At 43.4% G+C, this 26,127-nt stretch overlaps 1 protein-coding gene across 4 annotated transcripts in view; it reads right to left on the bottom strand.

Annotated features, from left to right (window-relative positions):
• The window catches only part of LOC126281676 (acetylcholine receptor subunit beta-like 2), a 287,589-nt gene extending 265,794 nt beyond the window's left edge, over positions 1-21,795 (bottom strand). For 2 of the 4 annotated variants that reach the window (XM_049980837.1, XM_049980840.1), the window contains exon 1: positions 21,610-21,754. In XM_049980837.1, coding sequence (XP_049836794.1) covers positions 21,610-21,667 — 58 coding nt within the window. In that variant the 5' untranslated portion in view covers positions 21,668-21,754. Of the gene's footprint in view, positions 1-21,609 lie in introns of all 4 variants that reach the window. The other 2 variants (XM_049980839.1, XM_049980841.1) reach the window with 2 other exon arrangements.
• Between the last annotated feature and the right edge of the window lie 4,332 nt (positions 21,796-26,127).

Raw genomic sequence — 26,127 nt, 5'->3', positions numbered from 1 at the left:
GTATGTCTGGCTCAAATAAAATGAGTCACGTTTGCGTATGGTAGCCGAAAAAAATACTTCGGGGTCTCATCCTGGTTTTCGACTGTGATATCATCAAATATGAATACTGTTTGGCTTTACTTTCTCAGGAAGCAGGACATCACTTCTTTCACGGAACGTCTGGCGCATTACTTCCTCAATAGCTATTTTTGGCTGAAACAGGGTTTTTGCAAAAGTATACCGAAGCACCAAAGAAACTGGTATAGGCATGCGTATTCAAATACACTGACATGTAAACAGACAGAATACGGCGCTGTGGTCGGCAACGCCTATATAAGACAAGCGTCTGGCGCAGTTGTTAGATCGGTTACTACTGCTAAAATGGCAGGTTATCAAGATTTAAGTGCGTTTGAATGTCGTGTTACAGTCGGCGCACGAGCGATGGGACACAGCATCTCCGAGGTAGTGATGAAGTGGGGATTCTTCCGTACAACCATTTCACGACTGTACCGGAATATCAGACATCTGGTAAAATATCAAATTTCCGATTTCGCTGCGGCCAGAAAAAGATCCTGAAAGAACGGGACCAACGACGACTGAAGAGAATCGTTCACCGTAACAGAAGTACAGCCCTTCCCCAAATTTCTGCAGATTTCAATGCTGGGCCATCAACAAGTGTCAGTGTTCGAACCATTCAACGAAACAAAGTCGAAATGAGCTTTCAGACGCGATGGCCAATTCGTGTTTTTAAGGGCCCATGATCAAACGAACGTCCGAAACGGCTTAAAATGTTGTGTGATGTGGTTGGAATTTCTGAGCGTACTTGTATTGGTATAGCTCTCGACCGTTTCCATCTGCTTGGCCGTACACAAACACCATCTCGGCTGGTTTCCGACGTGAATACCGGACCATCCTGCCTGCTTACAGCGCGGCACGTGGTCAGAGGAACTTTCATCCGTCACCGCTATCTACCGTGGTAACGATGCATTTCTGGACACATGTTCATAGAACTTTTTTTCTGCTGCAGTTTGTCCACTTTATTAATGTTTGGCCTGTATAATAACGCTTCACTAGTAGTGGAGAAAGCCAAAGGAGGTGTGTGCTGACTTTTGTATGCTCGTGCAGTGAACAAACACACAGAAACGGAAAGAGGCTGACCAGTATGTATCGATGATTTGTTAGCTGAGCAAGTAATGTACTTCAGCTCGATGGGTTTGATGGTGGGTAATGGCAGGTAAAATTGCATGATAGGAAAATATACTGTTTTTCTCTTTAATGGTCAATCTTATCAGTTTTAAGTATTACCTTTCGGTTTAAACACATCGGTTTCTGTGTATATAAGTTGAGGATACTGTATACTAATAGTATTCAATACTTGGAAAGAACACTGTATACTATTAACTAAAGTGTCATAATTTTTATGGCAAAGGCATCACATTTAAACTTTCAGAATCGCACTTAGGAGGGGAAGAACTAAAATTTCTAGGGTATCTGGTCGGGACAAAAGGAATTAGACCAGATCCAGAAATAGTACGAGTCATCAAAGATTGCCCAGAACCGAATATTGTGAAACAGTTATGATCTTTTTTGGGTTTGTCTGGATTCTATCGAAACGTCCAACCAGTGAAAGATCCAAGATATTATCATTGTCAAGACAAAGAGCGAAGTGGATATGGGATGAAGGAGCATCAGAAACATTTAATAATATTAAAGAAGTGTTAGTCAATGCACCTATCTTAAAACACCCAGTAATGAATGAACAATGTAGGAAAAGACAGACTGCTACTTCTCGTTAAGAAGGCACGTTAAGTTGCAGACAGGTATTCTGGTCAGAGATGCCGGAGTTGGTGGCAATGTGTGGATGACGTGTACTTGCCTGTGTGTATAAATGGTGTGTGTTTGTCCTTTGCTGAAGAAAGCTGTGGCCTAAAGCTTTATGTAAGAGTCTTTTAATTATGCCTGTATGCAGCTTAACGTGTCTTCTTTTCGGTAAGTAGCAATCTTTTCCCTACACTGTTGATATTCCTACCTGGAGTTTCCAGCGATGAATGGAGGTTTTAAGTTAGAAACAGATGCTTCTGAGTATAATATTACCTGTGAATTGTTTCGTGGACAGTGAACTCCAACATTAAGAGGTCATAGGACAGTAGCTTTCTCTACACAGTGACAGAGAAGGTATTGTTGGTAATTGTATGGGCTATACTAAAGTTTCAAATACACATTTGGGGATGTAAGATCATAATATATATGGACCACCAAGCCTCAGCCTTTCTTATTGAAAGCAGAGTATTACATATAAGATAAATGCGTTGGGACTTATGTCTATAAGAATTATCATATAGAAATAAATTACATAACGTTCAGATAATATAGTACCATATACACTCCTGGAAATGGAAAAAAGAACACATTGACACCGGTGTGTCAGACCCACCATACTTGCTCCGGACACTGCGAGAGGGCTGTACAAGCAATGATCACACGCACGGCACAGCGGACACACCAGGAACCGCGGTGTTGGCCGTCGAATGGCGCTAGCTGCGCAGCATTTGTGCACCGCCGCCGTCAGTGTCAGCCAGTTTGCCGTGGCATACGGAGCTCCATCGCAGTCTTTAACATTGGTAGCATGCCGCGACAGCGTGGACGTGAACCGTATGTGCAGTTGACGGACTTTGAGCGAGGGCGTATAGTGGGCATGCGGGAGGCCGGGTGGACGTACCGCCGACTTGCTCAACACGTGGGGCGTGAGGTCTCCACAGTACATCGATGTTGTCGCCAGTGGTCGGCGGAAGGTGCACGTGCCCGTCGACCTGGGACCGGACCGCAGCGACGCACGGATGCACGCCAAGACCGTAGGATCCTACGCAGTGCCGTAGGGGACCGCACCGCCACTTCCCAGCAAATTAGGGACACTGTTGCTCCTGGGGTATCGGCGAGGACCTTTCGCAACCGTCTCCACGAAGCTGGGCTACGGTCCCGCACACCGTTAGGCCGTCTTCCGCTCATGCCCCAACATCGTGCAGCCCGCCTCCAGTGGTGTCGCGACAGGCGTGAATGGAGGGACGAATGGAGACGTGTCGTCTTCAGCGATGAGAGTCGCTTCTGCCTTGGTGCTAATGAAGGTCGTATGCGTGTTTGGCGCCGTGCAGATGAGCGCCACAGATGAGCGCCGATCTCCTACACTGGCCGTACACCTCTGGTGATCGTCGAGGGGACACTGAATAGTGCACGGTACATCCAAACCGTCATCGAACCCATCGTTCTACCATTCCTAGACCGGCAAGGGAACTTGCTGTTTCAACAGGACAATGCACGTCCGCATGTATCCCGTGCCACCCAACGTGCTCTAGAACGTGTAAGTCAACTCCCCTGGCCAGCAAGATCTCCGGATCTGTCCCCCATTGAGCATGTTTGGGACTGGATGAAGCGTCGTCTCACGCGGTCTGCACGTCCAGCACGAACGCTGGTCCAACTGAGGCGCCAGGTGGAAATGGCATGGCAAGCCGTTCCACAGGACTACATCGAGCATCTCTACGATCGTCTTCATGGGAGAATAGCAGCCTGCATTGCTGCGAAAGGTGGATATACACTGTACTAATGCCGACATTGTGCATGCTCTGTTGCCTGTGTCTATGTGCCTGTGGTTCTGTCAGTGTGATCATGTGATGTATCTGACCCCAGGAATGTGTCAATAAAGTTTCCCCTTCCTGGGACAATGAATTCACGGTGTTCTTATTTCAATTTCCAGGAGTGTATATTGTTATGACTACCATGAGGCATAAATTACATTAAATGTACTGGCGAACCAGCAGTTCTCTTTTCAATTAATTTTCTGAATATATCTACACTAATGATGAAGTGGGGAGACTGGCATTGTGAATAAAACGTGTAAAAACCAACGAATATTTTGGTAATAAGCGAGGAGGACGTGAATAGACATCATTATTATTAGAAGACAAAGTTACTGGTCGATAGGTGAGGATGCACTGTTTAGAAGATTACAAATTGATAAATCATAATGGAGAATTGTACTGAGATGCAGGAGGATCTGCAGCGAATTGACGCATGGTGCACTGAATGGCAATTGAATCTCAATGTAGACAAGTGTAATGTGATGCGAATACATAGAAAGATAGGTCCCTAATCATTTAGCTACAAAATAGCAGGTCAGCAGCTGGAAGCAGTTAATTCGATAAATTATCTGGGAGTACGCATTAGGAGTGATTTTTAAATCATGATCATATAAAGTTGATCGTCGGCAAAGCAGATGCTAGACTGAGATTCATTGGAAGAATCCTAAGGAAATGCAATCCGACAACAAAGGAAGTAGGTTACAGTACGCTTGTTCGCCCACTGCTTGAATACTGCTCAGCAGTGTGGGATCCGCACCAGATAGGGTTGATAGAAGAGATAGAGAAGATCCAACGGAGAGCAGCGCGCTTCGTTACAGGATCATTTAGTAATCGCGAAAGCGTTACGGAGATGATAGGTAAACTCCAGTGGAAGACTGCAGGAGAGACGCTTAGTAGCTCGGTACGGGCTTTTGTTAAAGTTCCGAGAACATACCTTCACCGAAGAGTCAAGCAGTATATTGCTCCCTCCTACGTATATCTCGCGAAGAGACCATGAGGATAAAATCAGAGAGATTAGAGCCCACACAGAAGCATGCCGACAATCCTACTTTCCACGTACAATACGAGACTGGAATAGAAGGGAGAACCGATAGTGGTACTCAGGGTACCCTCCACCACACACCGTCAGGTGGCTTGCGGAGTATAGATGTAGATGTAGATGTAGAGATTATTCTTTCCACAAGCTGTGGAGACTGACCCTCATATTGCTGTGAGTACCGGACGTGAGTCATGCTTCGGTAGCTCAGTTGGTAGAGCACTTGCCCGCGAAAGGCAAAGGTCCCGAGTTCGAGTCTCGGTCGGGCACACAGTTTTAATCTGCCAGGAAGTTTCATATCAGCGCACACTCCGCTGCAGAGTGAAAATCTCATTCTGGAAACATCCCCCAGGCTGTGGCTAAGCCATGTCTCCACAGTATCCTTTCTTTCAGGAGTGCTAGTTCTGCAAGGTTCGCAGAAGAGCTTCTGTAAAGTTTGGAAGGTAGGAGACGGATACTGGCAGAAGTACAGCTGTGAGTACCGGACGTGAGTCATGCTTCGGTAGCTCAGTTGGTAGAGCACTTGCCCGCGAAAGGCAAAGGTCCCGAGTTCGAGTCTCGGTCGGGCACACAGTTTTAATCTGCCAGGAAGTTTCATATCAGCGCACACTCCGCTGCAGAGTGAAAATCTCATTCTGACCCTCATATTGTTTATACGCATAGACTATAAGCACTTTGGGATGTAAAAGTGTACCAAACATCCGAGTAAATTCTATAATTTTAAGAATTTAAGTATAAAGATAAGAAAAATATCTAGAAAATGTGTGGCATACCAGAGAATCACAGAAAATACCATTTACGTCTCACAAACAGTGTATGGTATCCTACAGTTCCAAAGGCACTATATGATATAGCAGCTGCATGTTTTTTGGTCAGTTAGCGAAAGGAAGGGGAGAAGTGACATACATTTTTATCTTGGTGGAATGTTGGTGCAAATACGTAAAATTATATTCAGTTAAGCAAACTACGACACTTCTGCAACAAAATACTTGACAGAATATTTTGTGGATGTAGTAAAACCATGAAGCATGTAAATGTGTAGTTGGTCACAGTTTATCAATAACAGTTTGAAAGAATTCTTGGCACGGGAAGGAGATATACATATTTGCATACTGAGAATTCTTAACATGGGAAGGAGATACACACTTTTGCATACTGAAGGACCACCCAAAATTAAACCCATTTGAACAAGTCATGAAAGAGATTTGACATTTATGCGGGACATATTGTTCTCGTGGACATACAACTTGGGTACAGATGATCCCTGAGTTCCAAAGAACTATCCCCTGTAGATGCAATGAATAAGAACTTTATTAATGAATGATTATTAAAACTATTTAAAAGGTCTACTTTAAGAAAGATGGAGTCAAAGGAAGTACATAAGATAGTAGTAGATGATAGACTACATGCACAAGTAGAATTACGAAAAAGGAAATATAATGAGGGAGAGAATTCTGTCAGAGCTCGAACTTAAAGAAGCAAATGCGTAAGTTTTTTCCTAGATGTAGTGGACCTTTTAAGATAGTGGGGATGCCAGATTCTAAAGTAGTATTTTTGGTGCATCCAAAAAAGATCAAGAGAAACGACTTTCCAATATTGATACTTTAAAGAAATTCATAATCCCAGGGGAACCCCATCCTCTGTAGAGGAACTGTATTCCCTGCGACAAATGCTACACATTGTCAAGTGCAGCAGTAGCAATAAAGACATAATGAATGTATAATTTCCCACAGAGCAAAGGAACAAATCGTTTAAAACATTAAGTACAAAAATACAAATTACATAACGGAATATACTGTGTAATTTCGTAAATACGTAGACATGCTTCACATGACAGTTGCGACTGACAGTGAGGTTAAGACGGCCAACTACAACTGGCTGATGACTAATGTGTGAGTGCCACGGCTGCACAGATTGTCAGTGGAGGTGCGTCAAGATCACTCACCATGGCCTGTGTGAGTGGAAACATGACGGGTGGGTTCTGTAGGGCATGCTGACCACTCTTTGTCCTCCGACGTCACCTTGAGGTACTCATCAGGTAGGGGACTGTGGGGTAGTGGGTGTGAAGGGAATGTCTTTGGGGTCTATCGTCATCCTTTCTTTCATATTCACATGCCCATTCTTTTTCTTTCTCTTTCTTTCTCCTCCAACAGGAGGACCAACAATATCCTCCGTCTTAATACGCTTATAATATACTTATAATACACGGACATGGACAGATGGCACAGACAGTTAAAAATAATTCAGTCGTACTTAAGGGCAGACGGCTGATGTGACCTAGCAGTTTACAGTCTGCAACCGCGCGACGGCTACGGCCGCAGGTTCGAATCCTGCCTCGGGCATGGATGTGTGTGATGTCTTTAGGTCAGTTAGGTTTAAGTAGTTCTAGGTTCTAGGGGACTGATGACCTAAGAAGTTAGTCCCATAGTGCTCAGAGCCATTTGAATTTAAAGGCATATGTTAGGAACGTCACATTTTCAGCGGGGAAGTTGAATTGCAGTACGCACGAGTCTGGCTAAGGATATAATGACGTCCTAACATGTTAATACAGGAGGTAAGGAAGTAAGGCAGAGATAAGAGTATGTGGCAACTCTTGGTGCTTGGCAACTACATACGAGAGAGGAACGTTGTAGTAAACATTTGTTAGTGTAAAACAAAACAGTCCTTGAAAATAAGAACATAAGAAACAAATGGCTCAATGCGAATGATTTTCGAATATGTAGGTTAGCAACGTAGTACGAATTAGAAAGTATAAAAAAGTTAATGTGTTTCATAGCCTGGTAAGTCTACTGTGCAAAGGTGAAACTTCAACATTGGTAACAATGCATAGGAGACGTCAGAAACTGCACATACTATTACACATTTTTTTAGTTGAAGTTTCTCCAGATCTATAGGGAGTCAAGAAATAAAGGATAGGCAGTCTAATCCGTGGTCAGGTGTATCCAGGGGAGGAATGACATGAACCAGTTTTATAGGGAATAAATATTGAAGGGATACTAGCGTCACAGAGGTAACAGAGTACGTTCCCAACGTCTGTCCAGAGGATCAGATGAGAGTAGATCGATTATGGAAGTATGAAACTGTAAAATAGCATAAATAAAATTTAAAGAACTATTCTCGAAAATAATTGAAGCATAAGGATGTAACTGGGCAAAATTGATTTTATTGTATCATAGTGTTTCTGTGAATGTTGTATGAAGGCAAAAATGAGATTTGAGGACAGGAGAATTAGAGTAAATGGTAATTAAAAGGTTGGAACGTAGTGCATCAGAAAAATTGAGGGAACTATGTTGTTACAAAGCAGTTACAGGAAATTAGCCATTATCAATAGATAAAAAAAGAGTCTAAACAGTCATGGAAAATGTTTCTCATTTCTTTTTACGACTAGGAACATATTTTGAAGCAAAGTGATCGGCTGTCTCAAGAATTTTCTTTTAAAGTCGTTCACGAAACTGTGGCAATACTGTATTCTATTTAAAACAATGTTCACTGAGACGTCTAATTCCATAGTAGGAAAAGGAATAGATGGGATCGTAGTAGATGAATATGGACTGAGGGGAAAGAAATGAAAGAGAAAGCCGCCTGGTAGAATTTTGCACACAGCATAATTTAATCATCGCTAACGCTTGGTTTAAATATCATGAAGGAAGGTTGTGTACATGGAAGAGACCTGAGACACCAGAAGGTTTCAGATTGGTTACAAAATGGTAAGACAGAGATTTCGGGATCAGGATTTAAACAGTAAGACATTTATAGAGGCAGATATGGACTCTGACCAAAATTTATTGGTTTTGAACTATAGATTAAAACTGAAGAAACTGCAAAAAGGTAGGAATTTAAGGAGATGGAACCTGGATACAAAAGAAAGAACCAGAGGTTATAGAGAGTTTCAGAGGGAGCATTAGAGAACGATTGACAAGGACAGGGCAAAGAAATACAGTAAAAGAGGAATGATTAGCTTTGAGAGATGAAATAGTGAAGGCAGTAGAGGATCAAGTAGGTAAAATGACAAGGACTAGCAAAAATCCTTGCGTAACACAAGAGATATCGAACTTAATTGACGAAAGGAATAAATATAAAAATGCAGTAAATCAAGCAGGGGAAAAGAAATACAAACGTCTCAAAAATGAAATCAACAAGAAATGCAAAATGGCCAAGCAGAAATGGCTAGAGGATAAATGTAAGGATGTAGAAGTATATGTCGCTAAGAGTAAGATAGATGCTATGTATGTCAAGAACTCAGATAGAAAACCAATCCTAAGCAAAAAAGGGAAAGCAGAAAGGTGAAAGGAGTACATTGACCGGTCTATACAAGGACGATGTAATTGAGGGCATTATTATGGAAACGGAAGAGGACGTAGATGAAGACTAGATGGGAGATATGATACGTCATGATGACTTTGACAGAGGACTGAAAGACTTGAGTCGAAACAAGGCTCCCGGAGTAGACAACATTCCGTTAGAACTTCTCATAGTCTTCGGAGAACCAGCCATGACAAAACTCTTCCGCCTGGTGAGCGAAATATATGAGACAGGCGAAATACCCTTAACTTTCAAAAAGAATACAATTCCAATTCCAAGGAAAATAGGTGCTGTCAGGTGTAAAAAGTACCGAACTATCAGTTTTAATACGTCGCGGTTGCAAAATACTGACACGAATTTCTTACAGACGAATGGAAAAACTGGTAGAGGCTGACCTCGGAGAAGACCAGTTTGGATTCCACAGAAATATAGGAACACGTGTGGTAATACTGACCCTACGACTTATCTTAGAAGATAAAGGAAAGGCAAACCTATGTTTATAGCAGTTTTAGACTTAGAGAAAGCTTTCGACAATGTTGACTGGAATACTCTCTTTCAAATTCTGAAGGTGCCAGGGGTAAAATACAGGGAGCAAAAGGCTATTAACAGTTTGTACAGAAACCAGATGGCAGTTATAACAGTCGAAGGGTATGAAAGGGAAGCAGCGGTTGGAAAGGGAGTGAGACAGGGTTGCAGCATGTCCCCGCTGTTATTCAATTTGTATATTGAGCAAGCAGTGAAGGAAACAAAAGAAAAATTCGGAGTAGGTATTAAAGTCCATGGAGGAGAAATAAGAACATTGAGGTTCGCCGATGACATTGTAATTCTGTCAGAGGCAGCAAAGGACTTGGAAGAGCAGTTGAACGGAATGGATAATGTCTTGAAAGGAGGATATAAGATGAACATCAACAAAAATAAAACGAATATAATGAAACGTAGTCGAATTACATCAGGTGATGCTGAGGGAATTAGATTAGCAAATGAGACACTTGAAGAAGTAGGTGGGTTTTGCTATTTGGGCAGCAAAATAATAGATGATGATCCAGATATAGATAATATAACATGTAGACTGGCGATGGCAAGGAAATCGTTACTGAAGAAGAAAATTGTTAACATCGAGTATAGATTTAAGCGTCAGGAAGTCTTTTCTGAAAGTATTTGTATGGAGTGTAGCCATGTATGGAAGTGAAACATGGACGATAAAAAGTGTATACAACAAGAGAATAATATAAGCTTTTCAAATGTGGTGCTACACAAGAATACTGAAGATTAGATAGGTAGAGCACGTATCTAATGAGGAGATACTGAACATAATTGAGGAGAAGAGGAATCTGTTGCACTACTTGACCACAAGAAGGGAAAGGCTGGTAGGACAAGTTCTGAGGCATCAAGGGATCACCAGCTTAGTATTGGAGGGGAGCGTGGAGGGTAAAAACCGTAGAGGGAGACTAAGAAATGAATACATTAAGCAGATTCAGAAGGATGTAGACTGAAAAGAACAACAACAACAATATGGTTAGGAATAGGGCGTATGTTCTTTTGAAGTTTTTTATTCAGCATCACCAGTACCATGTCCCTCAGAGCATGTACCTTCCCTCCTGACTCACCCTGTATTCCAAATTCGAGTAGGCGCTTTCTGTGAATAAAAAATTAGGAGGGATGTTGCACAGGTTCTTGAGCAATTCTTGCACACTTATACGAATCAGTGTCCTGACAACCTGCAGGCTGACCAAGGAGGTGAATTTTACAGTCAGTATTTCAAGTTGGTAATGGGTCGACACAGAGTAAACCACTATTCGACACACTCCCGCATGAAAACGAGTATTGTGGAGCATCTGAACAGAACACTAAAATCCACATGTGGATGCAATTCAATCTTCATGAACAATTTTAATAAACATTTTTCGAACGGCGATCAAAAAAATTTTAAATAATTTTCCTTTTTATCAAACTTCATGGTACATACAAATGGCTTTGCATTCTTCCACAGATTATTGGGAACTATAATCGAATCGAACATCATACGAGTAAGATAAGGCATATCAATGTACATGGGAATGAACTAAATACAGCACACAGTCATTAAGATGGTGACTCCAGACAAGCAGAAGTTCAACTTAGGTGATATGATACACTTTTCGAACTAAGCCTTATCTTCCTATCTGGTAAATGGCTATATCTACTAAGTACAGACGACACACCCGAGAACTTAAGCCCACTTCAGAACTTCTGTAATTCCTCTGTGGAAGACTCCCCTCAATTTCTTCACCAACACTGTCCTTTAAGATGTGTTTCTTGTAGAGCATGTTGTAAGGCGTCATGGGAACAGGACTTTAGTGAAATCGCTTGGCTTTCAGCATCACATAACGTGCACATGATTTGCTATGTAACAGGGTGAGCAAACCTTAGCCAGTGCAGTAGCGTACCATCAGTGATAGGAATCGCATCAATAGAGTAGGTGGTAGTATAATCAATGAGCTGCCAGTTGAACATATTCATCGACACAGTTTCTATTGTCTTGGAACGAAACTGATTTGCAGCATACATTAAATAATTATCCTTGCAAGCCTCGTCAAGTAAGTTAGTCCCCGTAACATCCCAAGCCAGACGATTTTCAATGTTTCACAGAACATCATGCAGCAGATCGAATTTTGGCTGACGAAGCCTAGCTAATACATCAAAGAAAGGATATAGGCACAGGACAACTTATTGTGGCTTTTTGCAGTTGATAAAGCAAGAGTACTAAACTTAAATTGGTGCTATTTTGTCAATTTCTGTGGTTTTTACGCCGTTGTGTAGACTTCCCTCAGTTTTCAAGGTGAATTTTGTGCACCGACCAAGCGCATTTCGATAGGGAAGGTGTTCTGAACGCTCGGAATAGCCACATTTGGGATCAAGGAAACCTCAAAGCCGCGTGTAAACGAAGATTTCAGCACACCTTCGGTATCAGTATCTGAGCGGGTATCTGCGATGGTCGTGTGATTAGGCTGTACATCATTCCACCCCACCCAGCGGGTGCCACATACTTGATATTCCTGCAAAAAATGCTGCCGTGGTTTTTGGAAGGTGTGCCACAGGACATTCGGCACGAAATGTGATACATATTGCACTTCGCGTCCGAAACCATGTGAACGTAGTCTACGGGGACAGGTGGATCGGTCGAGATGGACCACATGCTTAGTCACCAGGATCTCCACTTTTAACCTCTTTCGACTCTTTCTTATGTGGCCACATGAAGAGTCTTGTTTACGAGACCCCTGTCCAGTCGGAAGAAAGGAAGATTGGGTTGAACGTCCCTTCGAGAACATTAGAGACGGAGCACAAAGAGCGGAGGAAAATGGGCCGTGCCCTTTCATAGAAACCATCCCGGCATTTGCGTCGATCGATTTAGGGAAGTCATGGAAAACCTAAATCGGGATGGCCAGATGCGGATTTTAACCCTCGTCGTACCGAATGCGAGTCCATTGCGCTAACCACTGCGCCACCTCTGTCCAGTCTGAGGATGATCTGGTCTCACGGATCAAGACTGCGGTAAAAGTGATTCACCATACACCAATGCATATTGGACAGAGTTTACGCAAACGTTTTGTGCAGGTGCACTGTTTGCACCGAACTTGTTGGTCGTCATATCGAACAGCTGTTGTAATATCAGAGTAAATAGGAGTAAAATCTATACGTCTCGTTTTCCGTGTAACATGGAAACGAACCGTTTCCAGACATGGGCTCCTATGATCTACTAAGTCCCATCCAGAACCTCCAGATGTGTATTCTACCGTATCTTTCTTCGTCGTCGGCGTTGTCGTTGTTGGCGTGACGCACCGTTATACCACGTGGAAAGGCGCGTCGATCTTAGAGCATGAGGTATGGTAACCTTAAGTCATTGGCAACACTTAACGGTCACGGTAGCACCTGATTCCAGAACAGCTGCAGTAGTTAGGATCTACGAACTACCCCCTCTTGACCAGGTCCCAAAACTTAACTCGTAACTAGATCGCTTCGAAGCAAATTGTCATAAAGATCGTCTATAAAGGCTTCGTACAACGATAAGAAATGTTACAGTTTATGGAATAATAACAGATACTACCAAACTGTCTTGTTTCTTCTGTTTTATTTAACGTAACTTTGTTCACAGTTTTATTTCGCACTCACCACTCATTCACTCTCTGATTTGGAGTATATGCGAGTGCCTGAACCCTAACTCCAAAGTTTCATCGAAACCCTTTGATGAACAGTTTTGGTTGTTCGACACCAACAGTCAATGATAATGATACAGTATTTTGTAATTGACTCTTCTAGCTTAGCCACCAACCTCCACGAATGTTTGTTAGCCGTGTGGCGACGTCATTTATCCACTGTGCCAAAATCAGCAGGTGAAAGCTGCAGCTGATAGATATTTATCTTTGCCGTAGTCGGCTTGGTTACGAGTTGTTTATTCTTGTTAGTTTTTGATCTGTGCTTGGAAAATAAAATGTTTTCTCATCTCATGAAAAAGCTGTTACTTCATAAAATATAGAGGCTCCCATAGTGGTGACCCCGAAAAAATCGTAACAGAAGCATAAAGAAAATATATATACCGACGACAATAATACATTCAGAGACAAAAGCATGGGGCAGTGGGATCAAGATTGAGTACTACAGTCTGATCGACCAAGGATCGCGGTCCACGCCCTTTGATTCGCCACAAAACGGAACGACAGATGCTAACGCAAAAGATGGGAACCTACGCGCGACACGGAAATGTTAAGCTTTCCGCGTTCTGACCGACGCACCCCCAGCTTTGGTTTACGCATGCTGAATGCATATTTCGGTAGCGTGGGGTGTCTAACAATATTGACAGATTTAATATAGTGTTTTCACATCTAAATTTAGAAGTGATAGAGCAAGTAGAAAAACCTTGTCGCAAACAAAATTACTTTGTGCTAAAGGAAGCTCTCATACAGCATTATACGTTGTCACCAGATTTGCGACTACAAACAAATTTCGCATACGAAGATTTGGGCGACAAGACTCCGTCACAAGTACTCAAAGCCTTACGTACATTAGCCGGCCCGGAACTCCTACCTGAAGAGTCTTTACGTCTAATATGGCTTCGTAAACTTCCTGCCAACATCCGTGCCGTCATTGGAGCAGAAACAGACTTACCATTGCAAGTCAGCAAAAAAGGCAGACACCATCGCAAACACCTTAACCGAAGTTTCTGCGTGTCCCGAATCCAACTACAGCCAGGATAGAGGCCCAAGAACGTGTAGCGTGATGGAATCTGACGTCAATGAGCCAGGAACATGCAATAATACTTCCCAACAGCAGTGCCGAACCCACCATACAACAACTGACAGCACAAGTGCCAAAACTCATCGTGCAAGTAACTTCACACCACCAACAGCTACGAAGTCGCAGTTGGAAAAGACGAAGAAATGCTATCCAACAGGATTTGAGAGATCAATGGTGCTGGCACTACAGACGCTTCGGCAACACTGCCCGTCAATGTATTCAACCCTGCAGCTACGCAAACTTAAAAGGCGGGCGTTAAAGGGCGCTAACGTTCGTCAACAACAACATAGGCGCCCGAGTTATAGCGTGATTCAAAGAGGTGAAAACGCCACGGTATCTGCAGTCAACCAATCACACCGATTGTTCGTGTTGGACCTCTCTTCAGGCGAGAGGTTTCTGATTGACACAGGTTCAAAAGTCAGTGTTTATCCAAGAAAGAGAGGTGATATACTCACGACAACAACTCAACATGTGCTAACTGCGGCAAACAATTCCAGAATATCTACCTATGGTGAGAAACAGTTGGCATTACATCTGAATTCCAACTTCCATCCAGAATGGACTTTTGTGGTTACTGATGTGCCGAGTCCTATAATTGGAGCGGACTTTTTACGGAACTACCGACTTATGCCCGACCTGGTTAACTGTCGTTTGGTGACAGTTCCCACAGAAGGGATATTGCCTACTGCGTCTTCCGCGTCGGTTCAAGTGCAGTGCGATGTGCCCGTGTCTTTCCGCACGAAGATTTCTGGCTCCTCTACCGCGTCATCCGCGTCGGGATATGGTGATACGATTTCGTACCCGCAACTAAGCTTGGCGCACACGTGTGCGTCACGCAAGAAGACACCCGACAGTCGTAACGATTCGTATACTGTAGGCAATATCAGAGCACTGTCGGAGGTATCACTTTTTCGTAAACTTCTTCAAGACTTTCCAGCACTTACCTAACCCGTCAACGCAACCGCAGACACAATACTCAACACCACATCAGCACGACACAAGGTCAACCCGTTGCCTTCCGCCCGCGGCGTCTACCTCCAGAGAAGCTGCTCGCTGCGCGAGCTGAGTTCGACAGACTTCTAAAAACAGGTATTGTAAATAGGTCTGATAGTTCATGGGCATCTCCAATTCACATGGTGCGTAAAAATGACAATTCATGGAGAGTATGTGGAGACTATAGGGCGCTCAATGCCCGCACAATTCCCGACCGCTACCCAGCACCCAATGATTTTAACAGAACGATTAGCAATGACAAAATATTTAGTGTGATTGATTGCGCCAAAGCATTTTCCCAGATTCCCATGGTTCCATCTGACACTAAAAAAACAGCAGTTATCACATCATTCGGTTTGTATGCCATTTGGCCTCAGAAACGCTGCCCAAACATGGCAAAGATTCATGCATGAGGTGCTTCGAGAATTACCATTCGTATTTTGTTTTATGGACGACATTTTAGTATTCTCTGGTTCTGTATATCAGCATGTCGAACATCTGCGGCAGCTTTTCCGCCGTCTGACAGAGTATGGCATAATTATTAACGAAACAAAGCGCACGTTTGGAAAACGCGAGGTTAAGTTCCTGGGATATTTGGTTTCAGCAGCAGGCCTGTCACCTTTGCCTGAGCGGGTTGAAGCAGTACAACAGATGGCCCTTCCCACAACTTACAAAGGACTTCGCAGATTTTTAGGGATGCTCAACTATTACAGACGTCACTTACCTAAATTAGGTACCGTCCAAGAGCCACTCACAACGTTACTTGCAGGTAAAAATGTGTTGTCACCGCCAGACACCACTCTTGCTAGGTGGCAGCCTTTAAATCGGCCGCGGTCCGTTAGTATACGTCGGACCCGCGTGTCGCCACTATCAGTGATTGCAGACCGAGCGCCGCCACACGGCAGGTCTAGAGAGACTTCCTAGCACTCGCCCCAGTTGTACAGCCGACTTTGCTAGCGATGGTTCACTGACTTCTACGCTCTCATTTGCCGAGACGATAGTTAGCATAGCCTTCAGCTACGTCATTTGCTACGACGTAGCAAGGCGTCATTATCAGTTACTGTTGATACTGTGAATCATGTAATGTCAAGAGCGACGTTCGTCATTAATGGATTAAAGCTAAGTATTCCACCAGTTACGTCCGTTGTTTCTCAATTCTAATTTCCTCGTCCTGTTCCAGACCTCACGCCAGCCTGCGTGAGCTAAAACGCGTGCCTTTCGACCTCCTCTAGTACCACGGTGTTGGCTCTCCTGCCAACCACAACAAAAAATACAACAGGAAATTGTAAAATCCCATGGAGTACAGATGCTGAAGCAGCTTTCCATGACTTAAAGAAATGTCTTTCTCGGGCAACACTACTGCGGCATCCAAGATTGAGCGCTCCTTTAGCGTTCATGGTTGATGCGAGCCAAACAGCAGTGGGTGCAGCGCTACAACAAGACGTTGATGGAAGATGGCAGCCGCTCGCATTTTTCTCTAAAAATCTGACTCAACAGCAGCAAAAATGGAGTGCTATTGACCGTGAGTTGCTTGCTATTTACTTAGACATAAAGCATTTTCGCACGTCTGTCGAAGGGAGGCACTTTGCAATTTTTACCGATCAGAAGCCGTTAGTAGCTATATTTCAACGAGACACAGAGCTCAATTCCCCACGTCAGTGCAGGCAACTCGAGTACATTGCACAGTTCACAACTGACGTGCGTCACATTTCAGGAAATGACAACCTGGTCGCAGGTTGCCTGTCTAGGACTTGTGCCAGTTTAAATTCAGTTCGTTGGACCGAGTTAGCGTCTAAACAACGAGAAGATCCTTTCTTGCACCGTCTAATAGAGGAACAGAGAACTGCGTTACAGCTCAGACGTGTGTCTGTCCCAAATGTTCCAGACAGAATTTGATGTGATATAGCAAAAGGAAAGGAGCGACCTTACATACCAGAACAATATCGTCGCGAGATTTCTAATGCACTACATAACCTATCACATCCAGGAGTACGAGCTACAGCCAAGTTAGTTTCCTCCAAAGTAGTGTGGCCTGGAATACAAAAAGATTGTCGTGCATGGGCGCGTGTATGCCTAACATGTCAGCGTAATAAAATCAGCAGACATGTCTTTGCACCTATTGCTTACTTCCCGACGCCATCTGAAAGATTTTCACATATACATGTGGACATTGTGGGCCCGCTATCATGCTCTTCAGAACAACGCTATTTGCTCACAATCATTGATCGTTTTACCAGGTGGCCAGAAGTAGTTGTAATACAAGACATTTCTGCGGAGTCGGTTGCAAAAGCACTGTTGCATTCATGGTTCTCCAGGTTTGGCGTTCCGCAAAACATAACAACAGATCGCGGAAGGCAGTTTGAAAGCCAACTTTTTAATGAACTTTTACTACTGTGCTGGTGCAACCACCTACGCACCACAAGCTATCATCCATCTAGTAATGGAATGGTGGAACGACTACACCGAACGCTCAAAGTTGCATTAATGTGTAGTTCTACTTCATGGCCTGAAGCACTACCGCTGGTCCTACTCGGATTGAGAACGGCCGTGAAGGAGGACTTACAATGCTCTTCCGCAGAATTGATTTATGGCGAGCAATTGAGGGTTCCTGGAGAATTTATCGTTCCAGCATCTACACAGCCGTTCGCCCCTGAGCAATGCACGCAATTCGCGAGAGAACTCAGCGTTAGAATGAGAAACATCAAACCCACTAACCCTGTCAGACATGGAGACCGGAGAGTGTTTGTACATAAAGACCTGCAAACAACGTCCCAAGTGTGGCTTAGGGATGATACGGTGCGCCCGCCGCTTGTTTCGCCTTACTTTGGACCATACAGGGTAAGAGGAAGCCACAGTTTCAAAATCGATAAGGATGGTAAAGAAGAGACAGTCTCAATTCAGCGGCTTAAACCTGCTTACACCGAAGAGGGTACACTCCTTCCTCGGTCTGCAAAATCACCCACAAACGTGGAGGCCAAAGAAACAGCAGATAGTCTCGCCGGGCCCTCGGTTTCAGAAGAGGACAACGAAGCAGCAAGTGCAGAACAGGAGCAGCCATTGCCTGCACCAGATGTATTCACGGGAGCTGGTAGAAAAATCAAGTGCAAGTTTCCCTACATACCTGGTGCACCCGGTTTCAAAAGGAGGGGGGCTGATGTGGCGACGTCATTGGTGGTGTGCCAAAATCAGCGGGTGAAAGCTGCAGCTGATAGATAATTATCTTTGCCGTAGTCGGCTTGGTTACGAGTTGTTTATTCTTGTTAGTTTTTGATCTGTGCTTGGAAAATAAAATGTTTTCTCATCTCATGAAAAAGCTGTTACTTCATAGAATATAGAGGCTCCCATAGGCGTAATACAATTACACACTTTTCTCTCCGGTCCGCTATTTTAAGGGTTCGCGTAAGAGTTAACGTTTTCTCCTTTTCATTAATTGGAGTCAGCTCTCCACGATATAATTAAAAAAACGGTCTCAATACCGCGTCCCTCGTGAGATGCGTATGGATTTATCCCGGAATTGACCGCCCTGTACGCGTACTCAATTTAATGACCACACTTCGCTATCCGCGATTTCGTGTAACTAAATGTCCTTTTGTTACTCTGATCGTATTACGTAGCTATTTAAAACTCGCCCCTATATTTTTTCACAACGCACAGTTAGCACACATTACTTGTTTATTTGAGTAAACGAAAAAATGACGCCTTTCATCGGCTTCGTCGATATAAAGCAAAACACCTCCATATACCCAATTTTACCTCTTCTTATAGGATCGGCTACCTTACTCGTTAATTTACTATATATTATTTCCAATAACACTAAACAGGTATCGCCGTTGTATTTTAATTGTATTCAAAAGCATATTATTATTATTATGACTGACCAAATCGTAACAAATCGCGCGGCGTGCGTTTTTAACGATACCTTTACACTCGGCCCGGTTTTATTCATGCAATATTATATATAAATATACAGACAGGACCGAAAGATCGATCTCTCTACCGTAACCCATACAGGCAAATACGCTATTCAAGTTCCGTTACATCTATCTTGACTCGTATTGTTACGATATCATGAGTTTGGAAACATCCTGTAGGAACATTTTTAAAATTCTCAACACCCTTCTCTGCTTCACAGCACGTTCAGTTTTCATCAAGTGGTTTTTAGCGAACCCTAGTGGTTTAAATTTGTACAGGAGAGCCAGTGAACTTGCAACTAAGGAGTTAATATTCGGGTACAACCATATGCTGGAAGAAATAGGGAATTTCGCATTACCAAAAAACATTGCTGCTTTATAATGACGCATGTCGCCATGTACGTGTACATACCGCAGTGCACTGTACATTACGTGGCGGACGCAACTTCTCACCGATTTTAGGGACTGACTGCCCCATTGTATTCGAATACTGAGCCAGTGGAAGACGATTGTCTCTATTCCTCTGCACGCGGCCTAATCACTTTTACCTTGCTTTAATGATCCTGTGTGACATATACGATTGTGGCAATAGAATGACTGCACAGTTCCCGTTTAATACGGGTTCTGTAAATATACCCAACAGGGTTTACCGAGAAATACGTTCCCCTTGTTCCAAGAATACCTTTTTAAGTCCCCCGAACATCTGTCTGTAACTTCCACATGAGTTATACTGGTCTGCTGCTATCCTACCCCCACATCTGTGTATTCGTTAGATGTTTGTTGTCATGTTGTTATGACAACGTGTTAACGACCTTGGACGCTGGAGCCATAGGTTAATAAGGAAAGTACTCGTTTTACAGAGTCACTGTACTTTCCCGGAACCCTTACAACAAATCTAAGTCTTCAGTTCCCCTTTCCTAATAGTGATTCTGCTTGGTCGTCCCATTCTGCATAGTTTTTTAACGTCTTGACTAAATACTCATACAATGTGACTTGGTCCACATGTATACCTCTAATCTTGTAATAGGATATTATTTCTTTCTGTTTGTTATAGCCATTATATTTCACACACTTTAAAAAGAGCGACGATTATTTACAAGAAAATTTGTCCAAGTCTTTCTGCATTTTCTCAGGAGAATCCAACGACAATACTTTCCAGCAGACAACAGCGTCACCACTCAACAGTTTCACACCTTATCTAATTGTGCCACGAGAAGATACACCGGATTATATTTCACATTAATTTTGAAGACAGAATGTTCTGTGATACTCTGAAATAATTTTTAATTGTAATATCTTTCACAGTGTTTCTTAGCATGGCACTGAATTATATACTACATCTTTTTCCATCAACAGCTAGACGAAGAAGCAACAGGAAAATAAAATTCATCTATCATGCAACGTCTGCGCCACTTTCTGTGAACAGACATGCACTACTCCATTCCTGAAAGAAAAATACATAAGCTTTGATTACTAATATGCAGCAAATGGCAATTTCATTACATACCGTAGATTTTCTTATCTATATGTGATGGGACTCTTTCGCGATAATGTGACAGTTTCTTAGTTACTTGACACTTAGCTAATTACTGTCTCTATACCGCTGGAGACTATCAGTACGATCAGCGAGGCGGTTTTAAATTAGTGTTTCAATGCGAGTGCATCCCGTCAATTTGATATGCTTTTTTATGAACTAATGGCTGTAAATACTACGGCACTCTCGTCTCTTGTGGCTGATAATATTGTTTTAGAGGCATGAAAGCGATTATATACGTGCAAGTGCAGAAAAGAGAACACTAGTAGCAAAGCGTTAGCATACTTAATATTTTATCTGTGCTGTTGAAGGTAATTACATTCGCAACTGGTAGTTCTGATGCGTGACATTTGTCAACGAAATTTATTCTAATGAAAGTCGTCCTATTCTCACAAACAGTCATGTCGTGCTTCAATATTCTTTAAAAATTTTCCGTACAGGATGGTTACCGACACTTACTGTTATGCAAAAACTCCAAGGAATATTTTTAGCGCTTCGAAAATACAAGAATGCTCTCCAGGCATACAAACCAAATTTGAATGAAATTGAGATAAGCGATAGTATCATTTTGTAAACATTAAACAACGTAAAGATTCTTTTAGAATAGTGACACATTAATGTCACTGTTACTTCCAAAGCGAATTCTATTTCTTCTAGAATGCCAAATGTGACGAGAAATATTTTTTGGGCTTGAAAACGCGTTTTAGTGCTCGAAACTTCGACGGAGGTGATCTGTAAACGGAGTTTCGTAAATAAACCCGAATGTTCTATAGGACTACTCATACGTGACATATTAGTAGAACTGTCTTACACAACCAATTACATATTTCAACACCAAACACACGAAAGAACAAAAGGCCTGTCAGCTCTTTACTATCAGTGACACGTAGACAGGCGTATCTAAGTTGCGTACCGTAGCATGCACACACTTCCTACAATGTTTTCACTTACCCAGCACCCCATTCCACAAGAACGAGAGCGACAACAAACGAAAAACGCTCTTCGCCATTTTCCTACCCACGCCTCTTCAGTCCATATTCACCGGGAAGGCACGTACTATGGTCTGCTACGGGACAGCAAGTTGTGTTTATGGTGGTCCAGCGCCCAGCATCCACGAAAGATGGCGCTACAATCAATAGACCGTGTGCAGCTACTGCAGAGCCATCTTTCGGTCGCTACCCGTACCACGTACTCCACAGGTGCCGCGCCACGCCTCAACACGGCTGCTCTGGGCACTGAAACTGCATTATTCCCGAACACATGATAACACATTTTATTTCCACAAAATTTTCCATTCGTTACAGTCTTCAAAAGAATGTTTTAATTTCGTATTATTTATTGTATACAGCGCAGTAAAAGTCTGATTGATATATTTTGCGCGCTTTGACAAAGTTAGCGGTTCTACAAGATTTTCATTTATGAAACTGGCAGCTGTTCGAAAGTGTATGCTTAGTCCAATAAAGCTTCTTATACCCGTTCTACAGAAAGAGTGATCACCCCCCTCCCCCCACCCCTCTTATGGGTCCTCATCCTCCATTGGCTCCTTTCCTGCCTCCCCCCGCCCCCTGCGCTTTTCCTTTTCTTCCCCCTCCCCTTTTTTTATTTTCCCATCATCCGTCCACTTTCCCCCCACCTGCTCTCGGCTGTGGTATGCCACATTGCGAAATATTTAGCGCAGTGTTCCAGTGACTGTTCAGTGTTGTTCGTCTTTCTCGTGTTGCGAACAGAAAACAGACTGTCGCCATGTTTTTTAATTGTCTGTCTATTGTTTTACCTGTCTGCTTCATATGTATTTTATTAGCATCATCATACCTCTGTTCTTTAAGTTCCACGATTTTTTTCGCCTTGTTACTCTTTTAAGTCTCCGATTTTATCGCCTGTTTTTATTATTTATTCTCTTCATCTTTTTAACAAAGTCTGTAGGCTAAAGAGCGGAATACTAAGCTGCTGCCAGCTTGAAATTCAAAAAGAAAAAAAAAAAGAGTGATTGAGTATCTGTTAGTTAAGATGAGTTTCACTTTCGGAAAGGTAAGGGCACTAGAAAGGTAGTTCTGATGTTGCGATTGATAACGTATGCAGGATTTGAGAGGAATCAAGACAGACTAGTAGGTTTTGTCGACATGAAAAAAAGTTTTCGCAGTGTAAAATGGTGCAGGGTTTTCAATATTTTGAGAAATCTAGGAGTAAGCTATAGGGAAAGACGTATTCACAGATGACAATGAAACTGAAGAGAATGGCAGGACGTGTTGAATAGAATGAACAGTCTAATGACCACAGAATGTGGATCAAAGAGAGTCGAAAGAAATGAGAAGTAGCAGAAATGACACTAGAAATACACTTAACATCAAAACTGGTGATCAAAAAGTAGATGAAGTCAAGAAATTCTGCTATCTTGGCAGCGAAATAATGCATGACAGACGAAAAACGAGTAAAACAAGGATATTAGTGCAGGCAAAGAATGCATTCTGGCCAAGAGAAGGCTATTAGTATGAAGCATAGGCCCTAATTTGAGAAAGAAATTTCTGAGAATGCACGTTTGGACCACAGCATTGGATGGCAGTGAATCATGGACCGTGGAAAGATTATAAAAGAAGAGAATCGCGGTGTTTTGAAATGAAGTGCTGTAGAAGGATTTTGAAAATTAGGTGGACTGATAAGATGAGTAATGAGGAGGTGCGCCCGAGAATCGCCAAAGTCATGCAGTCATGAAGAAGGGACATGATGACAATACATTTGTTTAAGGGAATAGCTACCATGGTACTAGAGAGAGCTGTAACGGGAAAAACAGCAGGGAAAGACACAGATTGGAGTATATCCAACAAATAATTGAGAATATTAGTTGCAAAATGGTTCAAATGGCTCTGAGCACTAAGGGACTTAACAGCTGTGGTCATCAGTCCCCTAGAACTTAGAACTACTTAAACCTAACTAACCTAAGGACATCACACACATCCATGCCCGAGGCAGGATTCGGACTTGCGACCGTAGCGGTCGCTCAGTTCCAGACTGTAGCGCCGAGAACCGCTAAAACACCGCGGCCGGCTATTAGTTGCAAGTGCTACTCTGAAATGAAGGGGTTGTCACTAGAAACGAATTCGTGGCGTGCCGCATCGAATGAGTCAGGAGACCACTGAGTCAAAATAAAAAATAATAATAATAATATCAGTCTATGTTTGCGCCGTCAAACAAACTATAGTCCAATTAGAAAAATTAACATTCGTAAAAAGAAAATAAACTTTCTAGTTGTCGAGTGTTTTCACATATCTCTAATATTACTTTCAAACAACGGAATATCCAGTATGGAACGTAACGACATTATACTCATCAAAAAAAAGTTTTGCATCACCTCAGTTCCGAGAGTTCCGGAACCCGTACAGAAAATTGGCAGAGAGATCAACGTAATTTCCGCCATTTTTATTGCCCATGAAAACCACACATTGCATGTTGTATCATCATACAGCAAGACCTTCAGAGGTGGTGGTACAGATTGCTGTACACACCGTTACCTCCCATACCCGGTAGCACTTCCTCTTGCATTGGTGCATGCCTGTATTCGTCGTGGCATACTATCCACAAGTTCATCAAGGCACTGTTGGTCCAGATTATCCCATTTCCAACGGCGATTAGGCGTAGATTCCTCAGAGTGTTTGGTGGGCCACGCCTTCCATAAACAGCCCTTTTCAATCTATTCTAGGGATGTTCGATAGGGTTCATGTCTGGAGAACATGCTGACGACTCTAGTCGAGCGATGTAGTTATGCTGAAGGAAGTCATTCACAAGATGTGTACGATGGGGGCGCGAATTGTCCATGAAGACGACTGCCTCGCCAATATGCTGCCTATATGTTTGCACTATCGGTCGGAAGATGGCACTCACGTATCGTACAGCCGTTACGGCGCCTTCCGTGACCACCAGCTGAGTACGTTGGCCCCACATAATGCCACCCCAAAACGCAGGGAACCACCACCTTGCTGCACTCACTGTACAGGGTGTCTAAGGCTTTCAGCCTGACCGGGTTGCCTCCAAACACGTCTACAACGATTGTCTGGTTGAAGGCATATGGGACACTCATCGTTGAAGAGAACGAGATGCCAATCTTGAGCGGTCCATCCGGCATGTTGTCGTGGTTGCAAAGACGGACCTCACCATGGATGTCAGGAGTGAAGTTGCACATCATGCAGCCTATAGCGCACAGTTTGAGTCGTTACATGACGTCCTGTGGCTGCACGAAAAGCATTATTCAACATGGTGGCGTTGCTCTCAGGGTTCCTCCGAGCCATAATCCTTACGTAGCGGTCATCCACTGCAGTAGTAGCCCTTGGGTGACCTGAGTGAGGCGTGTCATCGACAGTTCCTGTCTCTCTGTATCTCCTCCATCTCCGAACAACATCGCTTTGGTTCACTCCGAGACGCCTTGACACTTCTCTTGTTGAGAGCCCTGCCTGACACAAAGTAACAACGCGTACAAGATCGAAGTGCGGTATATACCGTCTGGGCGTGGTTGAACTACAGACAACACAAGCCATGTACTTCCTTCCTGGTGGACTGACTGGAACTGATCGGCTGTCATAACCTCTCCGTCTAATAGACGCTGCTCATGCGTGGTTGTTTATATCTTTGGGCGGGTTTAATGACATCTATGAACAGTCAAAGGGGCTGTGTCTGTGATACAATATCCACAGTCAACGTCTATCGTCAGCAACCGGAATAATGCAAAACTTTTTTTTGAAGTATGTGAAAGGATAGGTGCTACTTACCATATACACTCCTGGAAATTGAAATAAGAACACCGTGAATTCATTGTCCCAGGAAGGGGAAACTTTATTGACACATTCCTGGGGTCAGATACATCACATGATCACACTGACAGAACCACACGCACATAGACACAGGCAACAGAGCATGCACAATGTCGGCACTAGTACAGTGTATATCCACCTTTCGCAGCAATGCAGGCTCCTATTCTCCCATGGAGACGATCGTAGAGATGCTGGATGTAGTCCTGTGGAACGGCTTGCCACGCCATTTCCACCTGGCGCCTCAGTTGGACCAGCGTTCGTGCTGGACGTGCAGACCGCGTGAGACGATGCTTCATCCAGTCCCAAACATGCTCAATGGGGGACAGATCCGGAGATCTTGCTGGCCATGGTAGTTGACTTACACCTTCTAGAGCACGTTGGGTGGCACGGGATACATGCGGACGTGCATTGTCCTGTTGGAACAGCAAGTTCCGTTGCCGGTCTAGGAATGGTAGAACGATGGGTTCGATGACGGTTTGAATGTACCGTGCACTATTCAGTGTCCCCTCGACGATCACCAGAGGTGTACGGCCAGTGTAGGAGATCGCTCCCCACACCATGATGCCGGGTGTTGGCCCTGTGTGCCTCGGTCGTATGCAGTCCTGATTGTGGCGCTCACCTGCACGGCGCCAAACACGCATACGGCCATCATTGGCACCAAGGCAGAAGC

Source organism: Schistocerca gregaria, chromosome 7 (genome assembly GCF_023897955.1).
Source record: "Schistocerca gregaria isolate iqSchGreg1 chromosome 7, iqSchGreg1.2, whole genome shotgun sequence".
Taxonomy (NCBI): Eukaryota; Metazoa; Arthropoda; class Insecta; order Orthoptera; family Acrididae; genus Schistocerca; species Schistocerca gregaria.
This window is presented reverse-complemented; position numbering and strand designations above follow the sequence as displayed.